The following is an 18,177-nucleotide window of genomic DNA, read 5'->3' as shown; positions in this document are numbered from 1 at the left end:
TTATAGGTGCGTAAAGAATATGGCAAATGCTTACGAAGTCATTGTTGTAGTGGGAAAAGTATAGATAACTCAGTTGGTTCAACAAAGACATCAAATTCTCAAACTCCTGGACGGTATTCATCTGGAACACAGGTATATAATCAAAATAATAATTGGTATAACTATTGTATACATTGCACCATGTAGTTTTCTATAGTCTCAGTATGCATTAGAATGAAGCTTAAAATTTGTGTTTTAACACCTACGCGTACCACAACATAATTGTGTGTCATGGTTTTGACTATGTTAGCGCACCACAAAGATTTTGCAGATCCCTAAGATCCTGAAGGTCCCTGTCGCAACGGAGAGTGTCACAGTACTGGGAGATTAGCTGTCCCCAACAGCTGAGACTCCCTAGTAACTGGCGAGGGACCATTCACAGTGGTTCCCCGTCTGCGATTACTATGAATGGAGGGTCTCTACAGACTTACCAATCACATTGCGATTTACTAAAAATCCAGATAATAAAACGGTTACAGGCTCCCATGTATTTGCTGAAGAGAAGTGAAGTGATCAGAGACTATATTGTGTTGCTTCCGTCCCATGTTATGATTATTAAAAAAAGGTCTTTAAATGTATACCCTTCAAAAGCAAATATCCTTTACGGAGTCCCTGGTGCATTTTAACGGTAGGGTGAAGTTTCAGCAGTTCTTGTCAAATATGTGAGTCAGGTATGGCATTTAAATATACAAATTGTTTGAGCAGAGGCGTAGCTAGGTTCTCCTGCACCCGGGGCAAAGATTCAGATTGGCGCCCCCCCCCACCCCAACATATTTCCCGACATTTCCTTTCCCCTCGCCATGTCTTCTTTCCCTACCAATCAATGAGGTGTAATTTTTTTTTCACGATTTTTTTAATGTAACTGAAGTATAAAAGCATTTCTACATTTTACAAGCGATCTAGTTCTATAATATAATTAACATAAAAATAAATTGAAAGAAAATAAATTAAAGAGGCCACACACATCCCCCTGTAGATAGCGCCACACAGCCCCCCCTTGTAGATAGTGCCACACACAGCCCGCTTCCCCCTTAGTAGATAGCGGCACACTCCCCCCCCCTTGTAGATAGTGCCACACACAGCCCGCTTCCCCTTTGTAAATAGCGCCACACTCCCCCCCCCTTGTAAATAGCGCCACACTCCCCCCCCCCTTGTATATAGCCCCACACTCCCCCCTTGTAAATAGTGCCACATTCCCCCCCCTTGTAAATAGTGGCACACTCCCCCCCCCCCTTGTACTTAGCACCACACTGTGAACAGACCGATGAGCTGTGGCCTACCGCTACCACTCTCCGCTCTGCCTGGTGTGACTTACCAGAGAAGCCGAGGAGGTCATGTGGCGCAGGCAGCGGCGGAGTTCCTTCTGACTAGGGTTGGTGACAGCCAGGGCCGGCCTTAGCTTGGATGGCGCCCTGTGCGGGACTCTCTATTGCCGCCCCCTACACAAACCAAAAATGTACCACATATATGGACACTCTGGAACATATATACTGTACATACATAAAGATAGATATTTAGACATACAGGCAAATATACATACACACATCTGAAATACATACATACATACAGGTAAATATATAGACGTACAGACATACTGTATATATATATGTATATATATATATATATATATACATATATATATATATATATATAAATATATAACGTAAAACAGGACCTTCCAGTCAGTCTTGCAGCCAAACAATCAGGCAGAAACTGGCAGATTTACATGTACAGTTGTCCAGAGTTTATTGATGCACCTTGTACACAGGATTATGTACACTACATTGGAGGATGTACAGGAGAATGTACCAGTGATTTTATAGTCCTGTTGCGTGTTTGGTATGTGGATGGTGTTTGATGACAAGATGTTGGTACAGGTCTTGCACTTTCTACTGTTGCAAGGAAAAGTGCCAGTCTCTGATGGTGATGAGAAGGCACTTCTGACCAGGAGATTCCTTAGGTTTGGTGGCTGTTTGTATGCAAGGAGAGGTAAATCCGGGAATATTTCCTTCAGTTTATTGTCTTTGTCAAGTATAGGTTGGAGATCAGCAGCAAATTTCCTCAAGATATTCATTTGGAGGTTGTATATGACAACTAGGGGCACCCTGCTGTTGTCTTCCTTCTTTTAGTACTCCAGAAGATTGCTCCTTGGAATTCTTGTTGCTTTGTAGATCTGACCATCTATAATCCGTGGATGGTATCCCTGTTGTAGGAATGTATTCCTCAGTGATAGCAGATGTTGTTTTCTGTCTTCACTGTCTGAACAGATTTATATGTACCACAGAGCCTGACTGTAGAAACTGTTCCATCTCAGATAAGCTGTACGGCCTGTAGGTTTATGGCAGATTGTTGTTTGTATGGTATTGTTTCTCATGTATATGGTCTTGTCCAGGCAAATGTATTTGAGATTTTGAGTAGTTGAGAGTGAGTTTGATGGTAGGATGGAACTTGTTGAAGATTTATGGAAAGAAAGCAGTTTATGTTCAGAGCCTGTCCAGAATATCAACAGGTCAGCAATGTATCGAAAATATGCTAGAGGTTTAGTTGCGCAGGTTGATAAAAACTCCTCCTCTACTTTAGCCATGAACAGGTTAGCATATTGTGGTGACGTTTTGCTACCCATAGCGCTTCCCATACACTGCAGATATATGTCTTTGTCAAATAAAAAATAATTGTGATGGAGTACGAACCTGATGAGTTGTAGGGTTAGCTCGGTCGCTAGATTGTTCTTTTGAAGAAAGTGTTGGCATGCGGCTATGCCATCCTCATGGGGGGTGTTAGAATACAGCGACTCCACATCCCTATTTGCCAAAATTGTTATCTCTGGTAGTGGACCTAGGGCTGAGAGTTTGCAGAGGATGTCTGTGGTGTCCTGGACATAACTGGGTGTGCACCTCACTAAGGGCTTTAGAAGATTTTCCACCCAGCTGGAAATATTCTCAGCTAAAGTCTCAACACCTGAAATGATTGGTCTCCCCGTATTGCCTTCTTTATGTATTTTAAGTAACATGTAGAATCTACCCATGCTGGGATTGTCCGGTATAAGGTCCAGTACATTGTCTGACACAGCGTTGATACTATCGATGATATGGACAAGTTCCTCTATCCCAGAATGGATACATTCTACATGTTACCTAAAATACATAGTTACATAGTTAGTACGGTTGGAAAAAGACACATCTCCGTCAAGTTCAACCAAGGGATGGGAAAAGGGAAGGGAGAAATTTCTACACCTAGGAGCTAATATTTTTTTTTGTTCTAGGAAATTATCTAAGCCGTTTTTAAAGCCATCTATTGTAGCTACTGTGACCAGCTCCTGCGGTAGACTATTCCATAGATTCACAGTTCTCACGGCAAAGAAGGCTTGTCGCCTCTGCAGGTTGAACCTTTTTTTTCTCCAGACGGAGGGAGTGCCCCCTTGTTTTTTGAAGGGGTCTTACATGGAACAGGATTTCACCATATTTTTTGTATGTGTATAAATATATTAATATTTATATAAGGTAATCATATCCCCCTTTATTCTTCTCTTTTCAAGGCTAAATAGGTTTAATTCTTTTAATCTCTCCTCATAACTAAGATTCTCCATGCCCCTTATTATCTTCGTTGCTCTTCTTTGTATTTTTTCCAACTCCAGGGCATCCTTTCTATGAATTGGAGCCCAGAACTGAACTGCATATTCTAGATGAGGTCTCACTAATGCTTTGTAAAGTGGTAATATTATATACCTGTATCGCGAGTCCATGCCTCTTTTAATACACGACAATATCTGGCCTTTGAAGCAGCTGATTGAAATTGCATGCTGTTATTTATTTTATGATCTAAAAGTACACACAGATACTTCTCAACAAGTGACTCCGCCAGTATAGCTCCCCCTAGGACATATGATGCATGCAGATTGTTGGTACCCAGATGCATAACTTTACATTTATCTACATTAAACTTCATTTGTCAAGTGGATGCCCAAACACTTAGTATGTTCAAATCAGCTTGCAATTTACGAACATATTCCATAGACTGAACAATACTACATAGCTTGGTGTCATCTTTAAAAATAGAAATAGTGATATTAGTCCCATCCTCTATATCATTAATAAAGAAGTTTAATAATAGTGGTCCCAGCAGGGAACCCTGGGGCACACCACTTATAACCGGGGACCATTCAGAGTAGGAATAATTGACCACAACTCTCTGGATACGGTCCTTGAGCCAATTCTCAATCCAATTATAAATTATACTTTCTAAACTCCTTTCCTTAATATACCCATTTGACGTCTATGAGGGACAGTGTCAAATGCCTTTGCAAAGTCCAAAAACACTATATCCACAGCGGCCCCTCTGTCTAGGCTTCTGCTCCTGGGTAAAATGGAAAAAGAGGCAGCACTCCACAGGTCAAAGTAGAATAATTTTATTCACCCCTCAGTGAAAAAGGTGCACTGTTTCAGCTGCTCAATGCAGCCTTTGTCAAGCAATGTAAAACAGATGTTTCAGTGCATTTATACAACCCACAAGGGGTGGAGCCATAATCAAAGGTAAACATCTTAAAAAATATTTAACATTTTATAAGTGCATAATCAATTGATCATTCAAAATCCATAGTGTCAGTGTAATAACATTTATAAAAATATATATATATGTGAACATATTAGCATAAAGCTAAAATAGGTCATAACTCCGTCAAAAATGATTGCTGTGCTGTAAATCCCACACAAACGTTACCGAAGTGTCGGGATTGTGAATAGACATTGCGTCCTGGCTAGAGGTGATGTCTATTCAATGTCAAGACACTTCAGTAATGTTAGTGTGAGTGTATGTGACTGCACATCCTGATCTAGCAAGATCACTATGTGCAGAGTAAATGAATGGAGAGAAGTGTATGACGCTGATTGGTCACTGATTGGTCAGCGTCATGCACTTCTCTCCACAACGCCCACTTGGTCATATAATAAAACACGCCCAGTTGTCCATTGAGAAACTCATTAGCATAAAGCTAATATAGGTCATAACTCAAAAATGATCATTTATCTAAATAAAAAAACACTGCTGTAATGTAGATCACATTATGTAGTAGATAGGCCACTTATAATGTGGTGACAGAGCCTCTTTAAGTGGTTTACTTGGGCACAAATTATGTCACATTTTTGTTTAACGCACTCTTTCCAGAATAGAGACCTCTTAAAAGGGCTATTGAGACTCTTAACTAGAGATGAGCGAACCGGGACAACCGAACCCGGTTTCGGTCCGAACATCGTGAAAAGTTCGGTGAGCAGCGAATCCGAACTTCACCGGTTTCGGCCGAACACGTTTTGACCGAACCCGGCTTATGAGTCACTGATTTTCCGGTACGCGACGTCAGGAGATAGTCACTGTCCAGGGTGCTGAAAGAGTTAAGCGATCGGCAGTAACTGTTTCAGCACCCTGGACAGTGACTTCCGATCACAATATACATCAACGTGTAAAAAAAAATAGAAGTTCCTACTTACCGATAACTCCGTTCTTCTCCCTCCAGTCCGACCTCCCGGGATGACGATTCAGTCCAAGTGACCGCTGCAGCCAATCACAGGCCAATCACAGGCTGCAGCCAATCACAGGCCAATCCCAGGCTGCAGCGGTCACATGGACTGCCGCGTCATCCAGGGAGGTCGGGCTGGATGCAGAAAGAGGGACGCGTCACCAAGGCAACGGTGACGCGTCCCTCTCTTGACATCCAGCCCGACATCCCTGGATGACGCGACAGTCCATGTGACCGCTGCAGCATGTGATTGGCCTGTGATTGGCTGCAGCAGTCACATTGGCTGAAACGTCATCCAGGGATGTTGGGCCGGATGTCGAGAGGGACGCGTCACAAAGGCAACGGCTGGGAGGCTGGACTGGAGGAAGAAGCTGGAAGTTCTCGGTAAGTACGAACGTCTTTTTTTTTTTACAGGTTGCTCTATATTGTGATCGGAATTCACTGTCCAGGGTGCTGAAAGCATTACTGCCGATCAGTTAACTCTTTCAGCACCCTGGACAGTGACTATTTACTGACGTCGCCTAGCAACGCTGCCGTAATGCCAGGTGCACACATGTAGCCACCCGTCATTACGGGAGCTCCATACACAATTTTTATGGGCTTTCTTGAATTACAGGTTCGGTCCGAACTAGTTCGGTCCGAATCGAACTTTTTCAAGAAATTCGGCGAACCAGCCGAACCGAACTTATCATAAGTTCGCTCATCTCTACTCTTAACATTTAAATCTTAACAACCATTTTGAAAATCTTGTCTACGCTATAAAGACATACATATGAAAATTACTTATGACATCACATTGCTCAATGGAAATATCATATCTAGCATACAAGAGTTTCAAGTTTAAGTGCAGCATTAAATTTGTAAGAGAATACCATGGATTTAAAAAAAATAATATGAACAGTTGAAAAACATCCCAAATATCTGGAAATTTTGGGGAAAAAAGTCTTGGTTCTACGTGAACCCGTCTGGACATCCTAGGATAGTCACTTGACATCGGTGGGTCTAGAAATACGAGATCAAAAAGCAACCACTAGTAAAAGAAAAGTGTGCATCAGCAGGATACATGAAGAGATCGGAATGAATATCAAATATCTTTTAGAAGGGCACTTATCACAACTACTCATTTCTCCAAGTTGTGGATTACAGTTCAAATAACAGGAAGAGAGGGAGATCCATGGCGTTCTTCAGTGGACCATTCCTGTTGAATAGTAGCTGGTTTCTTCCTCTTTGGCGATTTGTTATCGCCATCTTGTGGAGGATCTAAAGACCATTTCTTAAGTAAACTGGCTGCTTCTTTAGGAGAGGAGGCAGAGTGTGTCGTATTATTATTTCTTATTATCAGTTTGACTGGAAAGCCCCATTTGTAAGGTATATTATGTTGTCTCAAAACCTGGGTCGTTGGAGCAAATTATCTTCTTCTGGCTAGTGTGGCTATTGATAAATCTGCATATAATGAAATGTCTTGAAACCTTTCAGGGAGATTTTTTGTAGTAGCTGCAGCCTTCAGCAGTGCATCTTTAAAATTAAAAAAATGTATTCTAGCCAGAACATCACAAGGAATTGCGAGAGCCAAGTGTTTGGGTTTAGGGACGCTGTGGGCCCTATTAATGAGTAAGTCTCTTTCTGAGTCGTTGGGAATCAATACTGTGAATAAATCAGCTAAGTATTCTCTCAGCTTGTCATCTGTAATATTTTCAGGTATATTCCTGAATCGGATGTTGTTTCGCCTGGAAAGGTCTTCCAAGTCAGCTAATTTCAGCTTAATAAGTGTTAAATCATCTTCTGCAGCATTATGAGCGTCCACCAGACTATTATGAGCTGTGGTGAATTCCTCCATCTTGTCCTCCAAATGTGCTGTTCTTTCTCCAATAGCTATCAGCTCAATATGGAGAAATGATATTGCAGTATGAATCTCTGTGTCATGCCCATGGCCGCGGGCCGTCAGGCTCAATCACCTCTTGACACCCGCAGCCATGGATCTACGAGCGCTGGCCCCAGTCTCCTCCTCAGGAGACGCCAGCGCTCACTTCCGCTCTCTCGGCCGGGTCCCGTAAACTTTTATGTTTAATTAGCCCACAAGCACCCTGGACTATAAGAAGGGCCCAGCCCCTTCCTCCCACGCCTGAGCGTTGTTGTCGTACCCTAAGTTTGTCTATGCAATTGGTCTCCTAGTGTTTTTCAGTTCCCAGTGTTTCCCGTACCTGTATCCTGTAACCTGTATCCCGTGCTATCCTGGTCAAGTGCCGTGCAGAGCTGATGTCGTGCTGCGCTGTATACCACGCCTGTCCTGCTACACCACGTCTGCTGCCTAGTCCCAGCCGAGCCTGCCTTGCTACTGTCCAAGCTGCCACAAGTACCCTATACGAACTATAGACTGTAACCTGCGCCCTGTTGGCCAGCTGCCATACCGCCAAGGCGCTACGGCCCAGTGGGTCCACGAACACAACGTGACAATCTGCATGCATAGTATCTTTCAACACATTCACCAGGAATTTCATCTCAGAGATAGTGATAGGAAGTTCTGCAGAAGAAATGGAGGGTAATGGAATATCACTGCTTAGGGAAGATGTGGTAGCAAATACCCCCATAGATTTGTTGCAGCGATTTTGGAGAGGCAGAGGAGATTGTCTGCAGGTCTCAACTTGAATGGACTCCTGAAGAGTCGGGATCATCACATTGCTGACCGCGCTGGAAAAAGGAGATGGCTGAGGACTCCTCTCCTGCAGCGAGGAGGTCGATGCGCCACGCAGTCCGGCACCCTCCTGATTCTGTGCTGTCCCGGACAAGAAGGAGATAAGTTTGACCGGGCTTCCCAGCTTTCGCCTCGTCCTGGTCATGTCGGCGGATTCACTAGGCTACCAAAGAATAGGAGGTGCTCACCGTTAGGTTGCAATAGGGGCTCCCATAGGTCTCATGGTATATCATACATTTAATCTTTAACAGGTCACAGATACCATTGTGCTTGTTCTCTAGGGCAAGTCATGGATGTTATTTTTGAAACGGTTTCATGTATAGCAGTGTATGCCAGGCAAAGCCAAGGAACCTCATCATTGCTGTGAACTTATTGAAAACATATTTAAAAGTAACATTCCACATATTCATATTCAAGAAAGATAATTTCTTACATTGTGTATTAAAATATTATTTAATTTGTTCGTACTAATTCTCACACAAACAATGCAGTAAAGTCTACTCTCTAGGACTCACAGGAGTCCCCTATATACCCCCCTATTTTGAAAACTAGATTTAACCCTAAGTGTATAAACACACGGCAGCGTCCGTAACGGCTGAAATTACGGTGCTGTTTTCAGGAGAAAACAACACCGTAATTTCAGCCGTAATTACATGTTGAGGCGCTATTTCGCTGCGTCCATTACGGACGTAAATAGAGCTGTTTTTTCATGGAGTCAATGGAAAACGGGTCCATTTACGTCTGAAGAAGTGACAGGCACTTCTTTGACGCGGGTGTCTTTTTTACGGCCCGCCTTTTGACAGCGGGGCGTAAAAAAATGACCGTCTGCACAGAACATCGTAAGACCCATTCAAATGAATGGGCAGATGTTTGCCGACGCTTTTGAGCCGCTATTTCGGACGTAATTCGGGGCAAAAATGCCCGAATTACGTCCGTAAATAGTGTGTGTGAACATACCCTAAGGGTTGTAGAGTGTTTAATCTCAGTATCAAGGTAAGCTCTTTCCTTTTTACGGCACGTTTTCTGTCTCCTCTTCTTCTAAACTGTTGTACATGGTCAACAATCATACACCTCAAATCTTTTACCATATGTCCTGTCTCTTTGAAATGTTTGGGCACTTAATTAAATTTTTCCAGTGTGTGTAGTGGCTTTATGATTCTTTATTCTCAATCTGCAATCGGTGGTGGCTTCACCCACATATAACAGCTTACATGAGAAAATAAGGACATATATAACAAATTTTGTTTGGCAAGTGACAAAATTATGTATATCATGTATATTTTCGAGTTGTTAGATGTACAAATAAGTTGTCTTTGCACATTAATGTATCGTTATCACATCCCAGTTATGGAAATGAATATTTTTTCCTTATTTTATCTTTTTTGTTGACCCTCACTCCCTAGTTCGACCTCATCTGTTTGTCCCTAAGGCACGCAGATTTTTTTATAGGACAACAATAATGGATTTTGAAATTCTGCTATATCCTGAAGACTATTCTTCAATGTACTTTGATTCCTCTTAATAATCCCTATCTTGTTACTGTGACAAATGTATGTTCTAACAAAGGGAATTATGGACGCTAATTTTTCCTTAGTTCTCTTCTCTAAGGTATCCTTCCTTGGTGCATCATCTTGTGTTCCTGCACTAGTGAACGTGGGTAACCCCTTTGGATAAATAGATTGCACAGTTCCCCTTATTGGAACCTTGCTCTCATCATCTTCTATCTTTCTCACCCTTAGGTATTGACTTTGAGGCAACAATTTGACCATTCTATGTGGATGTTGACTAATGTAATGAAACAGGCTATTGCAATCAGTCGCCTTAACAAAAAAATCACTATGTAATTTCCCTTGTTCCCTTGTTCGATGTAAATTGATGTGTCGAGGAATTGTAACAAGGTCTGTGAGTAAGTGACCGTAAATTTAATATCATGATCTATTTTATCCCAAAAATTATGAAAATCGGTATGTTCATCAAATGTACCAATCCATACTAGGAAGACGTGGTCTATGTATCTCAAAGCGCTGCTGAAGTGGTGGGATACATAGATTGACATCTCTTCAAGTAAAGCCATGAAGACATTAGAATATGTGGGGCCACATTGGCCCCATCTCTACGCTACACAACTGTAAAAGATAATCATCTTCAAACATAAAGTAGTTTATTCCAAAAAATTTATAAAATCTATAAGAAAATTCCTACAGTCTGGAGTGTATTGAGTACAAGGGCTTTCTTTATTGCTCTCAAACACCTATCATGGTTTATGGTTAAACTAACTACGTCGAACGATACTAACCATGCGCCACCCAGTATAGTAAGTGATGATATTTTTATATAAAAATCTGAGTTATCTCTTAGGTAAGATCGGCATTTACCGCAAAATTTGGTAATGCTTTATCTAAAAAAATTGCGAAGGAGTTTAACAACGAATTCTGCTCCGATACTATTAGACGACCTGGGTGTTGTGTTAATCCATTGTCAATCTTAGATGACGTTATGACCAGTAAGGCCAACTATAAGGGTGTAATCTAAGTAGCCTTCACGGTCTTCACCTTTTAACCCCTATACAGAGATCTGGCCTTTGCTGCAGGGAGGATACCAGGTCACTATATCTTGTGGTGGTCCCGGCAGAGTAGCTGCTGGCCAAGCGGACTAGAAACAGGCCCTGGCAGATAGTACCTAGATGGGTGAAAAGTTCAGGCTAGACACCAACAGTAGGAGGCAGACTGACAACAGGCAGCTGAATGGAAGCGGATAGCGGATCGCTGGACACTGGTGTATAACAGATAACTGGACACAGGCAGATAGCGGACAGCTGGACACAGGGGGTAGCAGGACACTGGCAGACAGCAGATAACTGGATGCTGGCAGACAGCAAGCAGCAATAGCGAACTGGATACAGGGTAGTAGCGGATGACTGGATACTGACAGACAACAGTTAACAATAACGGACTGGATACAGGCTAGTTGCAGTAGACTGGATACTGTCTTACAACAGGCAGCAATAGCGGACTGGATAAAGATGCACACAGAAACCTTCACATGATAATATTAGGTTGTTCCAAAGTAGCTCAGGCACCAGGTTGATATTGGAGGTGTCTTAAATTGCCCAGGGCGCAACAGGGATTGGATGGGTGTGTTTTGAATTTTGCTGTACCGCCTGAGCCCAAGCACACCAAGAACTTTGTGGTCGTAACTAGAGGAAAACAGCAGATGCTGGCGGCCTGGGGGAGGGACAGACTGCTGGAGGAGGTACGAGACCTGTCGGCGGAGACCGCGTACAGTCGCATGACCTGCCAGCGTTACAGATAAAATATACAAAACTGGTGTAACTGGATATTTTTAAAATAGAAAAGCATGAAAAATATTATCAATTATATCGGTCGAAAATGGTCTATCGATATCTGAATTTTCAGATTAAATTATTCCAATGTGTATGAAGCCCTGGATGGTGATCCCAAGTTAAATATAACAAATAAATTAAAGGGGTTTTTCCATCTTGGACATTTATGGCATATCCACAGGATATGTCATAAATGTCCGATAGCTGTGGGCCACACCTCTGGGACCTGCACTTATCTTTAGAATGGGGCACCCGAACCCCATTCTGCCTTGCTCGGCTTCCGCTGCTTATAAGTCACTTCCTGATGAGGTGGCCTAGTGTTACGGAAAAAGCTGAGCTCCCTTCACGTCAGTCTCAACCCTCCATCATCCTGACGTGTCTCGACAGTTTTTGTTGGAGGTGGACGCCTCCTCTGTTGGTGCAGGTGTACTTCTGTTCCAGAGAGGCACCAAAGGGAAGGCAGTGGTATGTGGCTATTACTCTAGACTTCTCACTCAGATTGCAATCACTCTATTGGAGATCGGGAGTCACTGGCCATCAAATTGGCTCTGGAGAAGTGGAGAAATCTACTAGAGGGCGTGGTTCACCCCATCCTGATATACACCGACCAGAAGAACCTCACCTATCTCCAGTTGGCCCAACGGCTGAACCCCCAGCAAGCCAGGTGGCCGCTGTCCTTCACCCGGTTCCAATTTGTGCTCCATTACCGTCCTGCTGACAAAAATGTGAGGATCGATGCCCTGTCCAGGATGTTTGAGACGGAGAACACCGTGGAGTCCCCGCAAAATATCATTGTATTGTTTCTGTTAATCCTCTGAAAGTTAGAGACATGCCTCCGGGGAGGACTTTCGTGCGATTGGCAGACAGAAGGAGAATCCTTTGCTGGGGGCACAGCTCCAAACTGGCTAGGCATGCTGGTGCTCGTAAAACCTGAGATCTGATTCCCCATCACTTCTGGATGCCCACACTGCCCAAAGATATTGTGGACTTTGCCTCGTCCTGCACTGTGTGTGCTTCCAACAAAGTTGCTCACTCTAAGCTTGCCGACCTTCTCCAACCTTTGCCTGTGCTCAATGCTCGCTGGCAGCATATATCAATGGACTTTGTCCCAGACCTTCCTTCCTCTGTAGGGTGCAATATGGTCTGGGTGGTGGTGGACCGGTTCTTGAAGATGGCTCATTTTATTCCGCTGACCGTTCTACTTTCTGCTCCTCCACTGGCTAAACTCTTCATCCAACACATCTTCCGCTTGCATGGCTTGTCTCTTCATATCGTGTCTGATCGGGGGGTTCAGTTCACCTCGACGTTCTGGAGAGCCCTCTGTAAACTCCTAGACGTGAAGTTGGAATTTTCTTCAGCCTACCATCCCCAGTGCAATGGCCAAGTTGAGAGGATTAACCAAATCATGGAGAATTATCTTCACCACTTCATCACCATGCAGCATGATGACTGGGTACAGCTTCTTCCATGGGCCAAGTTTTCATACAACAACCACACAAGTGAGTCCACCACTTCCACACCATTCTACATTGTGTACGGCCAACATCCACAAATCCCTCTTCCTGGTCTTTCTACAGGTCTGGCAGCAAATCCGATCCTCTATTCTGCAGGCAGTCGATCGCATGAAACAAAAGTCGGATACTAGGAGAGGAGAGACGCCTTAGTATCTGCCGGGTACCAAAGTCTGGCTGTCCTCAAGGAATATCCACCTAAAGGTGCTTTCCTACAAGTTTGCTCTCAGGTTACATAGTTACATAGTTACATAGTTAGTGCGGCTGAAAAAAGACACATGTCCATCAAGTTCAACCAAGGGACAGTAAAAGGGAAGGAAAAATTTCTATACATAGGAGCTAATACTTTTTTGTTCTAGGAAATTATCTAACCCTTTCTTAAAGCCATCTACTGTCCCTGCTGTGACGAGCTCCTGCGGTAGGCTATTCCATAGATTCACAGTTCTCACAGTAAAGAAGGCTTGTCGCCTCTGCAGGTTGAACCTTTTTTTCTCCAGACGGAGGGAGTGCCCCCTTGTTTTTTGAGGGGGTTTTACATGGACAGGATTTCAACATATTTTTTGTATGTGCCATTAACATATTTATATAAGTTAATCATGTCCCCCCTTAGTCGTCTTTTTTCAAGACTAAATAGGTTTAATTATTTTAATCTTTCCTCATAACTTAAATTCTCCATGCCCCTAATTAGCTTTGTTGCTCTTCTTTGTATTTTTTCCAACCCCAGGGCATACTTTCTATGAACTGGAGCCCAGAACTGAACTGCATATTCTAGATGAGGCCTCACTAATGCTTTGTAAAGTGGCAATATTACATCCCTGTCCCGTGAGTCCATGCCTCTTTTAATACACGACAATATCCTGCTGGCCTTTGAAGCAGCTGATTGACACTGCATGCTGTTATTTAGTTTATGATTTACAAGTACACCCAGATCCTTCTCAACAAGTGAATCCGCCAGTGTAGCTCCCCCTAGGACATATGATGCATGCAGGTTGTTGGTACCCAGATGCATAACTTTACATTTATCTACATTAAACTTCATCTGCCAAGAGGATGCCCAAACACTTAGTTTGTTTAAATCCGCTTGCAATTCATGAACATCTTTCATAGACTGAACTATATTACATAGCTTGGTGTCATCTGCAAAAATAGAAATAGTGCTATTAATCCCTTCCTCTATATCATTAATAAATAAGTTGTATAATAGTGGTCCTAGCACTGAACCCTGGGGTACACCACTTATTACCAGGGACCATTCAGAGTAGGAATCATTTACCACAACCCTCTGGATACGGTCCTTGAGCCAATTCTCAATCTAATTACAAACTATATTTTCTAAACCTATAGTCCTTAACCGGTTAAGGACTAGGCTGTTTTACAGCTAAATGACCAGAGCAAATTTCACAATTTTGCTATGCGCTTCTTTAGATGACTATAACTCAGCAGGTGAATAAAGTTCATCTTTGAATTTTACACTCTTTTTAAAGGACAGATAGGGCTTTGTTTTAGTGGCATTTGTCAGTATATATCATTTTTTTTTTTTTCTCTAAAGTGGGCAAAATTGGAAAAAAATGCAAGAATTTAACAATTGGGTCGGTTTATGCTAGCATTTTTCACACACGGTATAGACCACGGCCAAAATTCATCTCCTTTCACGTTCTTCCACTTCTCCCGTGCATGGGGATACCAAATATGTGTGCCTTATTCACTGTGCGGGCATGTGCCAGGGCTTGGCATAAAAGGAGGCTTTTTGGCCTTTTCGGTCCTGGAATTTTGCATTTGATTTTAGAGCCGCATACTGTTTTCTGGGGGGCCTAATGCTGCTAAAACATTAGAAACACCCCATAAATGACTTCATTCACACAAGTAGACCCCACAAGGTTTCCTTCAAGGGGTTTATCATATTTTTAGCAAGTCCAGTTTTCTTCTGAAAGTTTCTTGAATAAGATGGAACAAAATAAAATCAGCACTTTTTTAGCAAATGCGTCAGTTTAGGCTAGTATTTTTCACACACGGTATAGACCACGGCCAAAATTCATCTCCTTTCACGTTCTTCCACTTCTCCCGTGCATGGGGATACCAAATATGTGTGCCTTATTCGCTGTGCGGGCATGTGCCAGGGCTTGGCATAAAAGGAGGCTTTTTGGCCTTTTCGGTCCAGGAATTTTGCATTTGATTTTATAGCCGTATACTGTTTTCTGGGGGGCCTAATGCTGCTGAAACATTAGAAACACCCCATAAATGACTTCATTCACACAATTAGACCCCACAAGGTTTCCTTCAAGGGGTTTATCATATTTTTAGCAAGTCCAGTTTTCTTCTGAAAGTTTCTTGAATAAGATGGAACAAAATAAAATCAGCACTTTTTTAGCAAATGCGTCAGTTTAGGCTAGTATTTTTCACACACGGTATAGTCCACGGACAAAATTCATCTCCTTTCACATTCTTCCACTTCTCCCGTGCATGGGGATACCAAATATGTGTGCCTTATTCACTGTGCGGGCATGTGCCAGGGCTTGGCATAAAAGGAGGCTTTTTGGCCTTTTCGGTCCAGGAATTTTGCATTTGATTTTAGAGCCGCATACTGTTTTCTGGGGGGCCTAATGCTGCTGAAACATTAGAAACACCCCATAAATTACTTCATTCACACAAGTAGACCCCACAAGGTTTCCTTCAAGGGGTTTATCATATTTTTAGCAAGTCCAGTTTTCTTCTGAAAGTTTCTTGAATAAGATGGAACAAAATAAAATCAGCACTTTTTTAGCAAATGCGTCAGTTTAGGCTAGTATTTTTCACACACGGTATAGTCCACGGACAAAATTCATCTCCTTTCACATTCTTCCACTTCTCCCGTGCATGGGGATACCAAATATGTGTGCCTTATTCACTGTGCGGGCATGTGCCAGGGCTTGGCATAAAAGGAGGCTTTTTGGCCTTTTCGGTCCAGGAATTTTGCATTTGATTTTAGAGCCGCATACTGTTTTCTGGGGGGCCTAATGCTGCTGAAACATTAGAAACACCCCATAAATTACTTCATTCACACAAGTAGACCCCACAAGGTTTCCTTCAAGGGGTTTATCATATTTTTAGCAAGTCCAGTTTTCTTCTGAAAGTTTCTTGAATAAGATGGAACAAAATAAAATCAGCACTTTTTTAGCAAATGCGTCAGTTTAGGCTAGTATTTTTCACACACGGTATAGACCACGGCCAAAATTCATCTCCTTTCACGTTCTTCCACTACTCCCGTGCATGGGGATACCAAATATGTGTGCCTTATTCACTGTGCGGGCATGTGCCAGGGCTTGGCATAAAAGGAGGCTTTTTGGCCTTTTCGGTCCAGGAATTTTGCATTTGATTTTAGAGCCGCATACTGTTTTCTGGGGGGCCTAATGCTGCTGAAACATTAGAAACACCCCATAAATGACTTCATTCACACAAGTAGACCCCACAAGGTTTCCTTCAAGGGGTTTATCATATTTTTAGCAAGTCCAGTTTTCTTCTGAAAGTTTCTTGAATAAGATGGAACAAAATAAAATCAGCACTTTTTTAGCAAATGCGTCGGTTTATGCTAGCATTTTTCACACACGGTATAGACCACGGCCAAAATTCATCTCCTTTCACGTTCTTCCACTTCTCCCGTGCATGGGGATACCAAATATGTGTGCCTTATTCACTGTGCGGGCATGTGCCAGGGCTTGGCATAAAAGGAGGCTTTTTGGCCTTTTCGGTCCAGGAATTTTGCATTTGATTTTAGAGCCGCATACTGTTTTCTGGGGGGCCTAATGCTGCTGAAACATTAGAAACACCCCATAAATGACTTCATTCACACAAGTAGACCCCACAAGGTTTCCTTCAAGGGGTTTATCATATTTTTAGCAAGTCCAGTTTTCTTCTGAAAGTTTCTTGAATAAGATGGAACAAAATAAAATCAGCACTTTTTTAGCAAATGCGTCAGTTTAGGCTAGTATTTTTCACACACGGTATAGACCACGGCCAAAATTCATCTCCTTTCACATTCTTCCACTTCTCCCGTGCATGGGGATACCAAATATGTGTGCCTTATTCACTGTGCGGGCATGTGCCAGGGCTTGGCATAAAAGGAGGCTTTTTGGCCTTTTCGGTCCAGGAATTTTGCATTTGATTTTAGAGCCGCATACTGTTTTCTGGGGGGCCTAATGCTGCTGAAACATTAGAAACACCCCATAAATTACTTCATTCACACAAGTAGACCCCACAAGGTTTCCTTCAAGGGGTTTATCATATTTTTAGCAAGTCCAGTTTTCTTCTGAAAGTTTCTTGAATAAGATGGAACAAAATAAAATCAGCACTTTTTTAGCAAATGCGTCAGTTTAGGCTAGTATTTTTCACACACGGTATAGTCCACGGACAAAATTCATCTCCTTTCACATTCTTCCACTTCTCCCGTGCATGGGGATACCAAATATGTGTGCCTTATTCACTGTGCGGGCATGTGCCAGGGCTTGGCATAAAAGGAGGCTTTTTGGCCTTTTCGGTCCAGGAATTTTGCATTTGATTTTAGAGCCGCATACTGTTTTCTGGGGGGCCTAATGCTGCTGAAACATTAGAAACACCCCATAAATTACTTCATTCACACAAGTAGACCCCACAAGGTTTCCTTCAAGGGGTTTATCATATTTTTAGCAAGTCCAGTTTTCTTCTGAAAGTTTCTTGAATAAGATGGAACAAAATAAAATCAGCACTTTTTTAGCAAATGCGTCAGTTTAGGCTAGTATTTTTCACACATGGTATAGACCACGGCCAAAATTCATCTCCTTTCACGTTCTTCCACTACTCCCGTGCATGGGGATACCAAATATGTGTGCCTTATTCACTGTGCGGGCATGTGCCAGGGCTTGGCATAAAAGGAGTCTTTTTGGTCCAGGAATTCTGCATTTGATTTTATAGCAGCATACTGTTTTCTGGGGGGCCTAATGCTGCTGAAACATTAGAAACACCCCATAAATGACTTCATTCACACAAGTAGACCCCACAAGGTTTCCTTCAAGGGGTTTATCATATTTTTAGACAGTCCAGTTTTCTTCTGAAAGTTTCTTGAATAAGATGG

At 42.5% G+C, this 18,177-nt stretch overlaps 1 protein-coding gene across 8 annotated transcripts in view; it reads left to right on the top strand.

Moving 5' to 3' along the window:
* Positions 1–18,177, top strand: part of ADGRL3 (adhesion G protein-coupled receptor L3) — a 2,099,109-nt gene that overhangs the window by 1,422,897 nt on the left and 658,035 nt on the right. For all 8 annotated transcript variants that reach the window (XM_075863876.1, XM_075863871.1, XM_075863866.1 and 5 more), the window contains exon 21: positions 7–132. In XM_075863876.1, coding sequence (XP_075719991.1) covers positions 7–132 — 126 coding nt within the window. The remainder of the gene's footprint in view (positions 1–6; positions 133–18,177) is intronic.

The sequence above is a fragment of the Rhinoderma darwinii genome, chromosome 1 (assembly GCF_050947455.1).
Source record: "Rhinoderma darwinii isolate aRhiDar2 chromosome 1, aRhiDar2.hap1, whole genome shotgun sequence".
NCBI lineage: Eukaryota > Metazoa > Chordata > Amphibia > Anura > Rhinodermatidae > Rhinoderma > Rhinoderma darwinii.
This window is presented reverse-complemented; position numbering and strand designations above follow the sequence as displayed.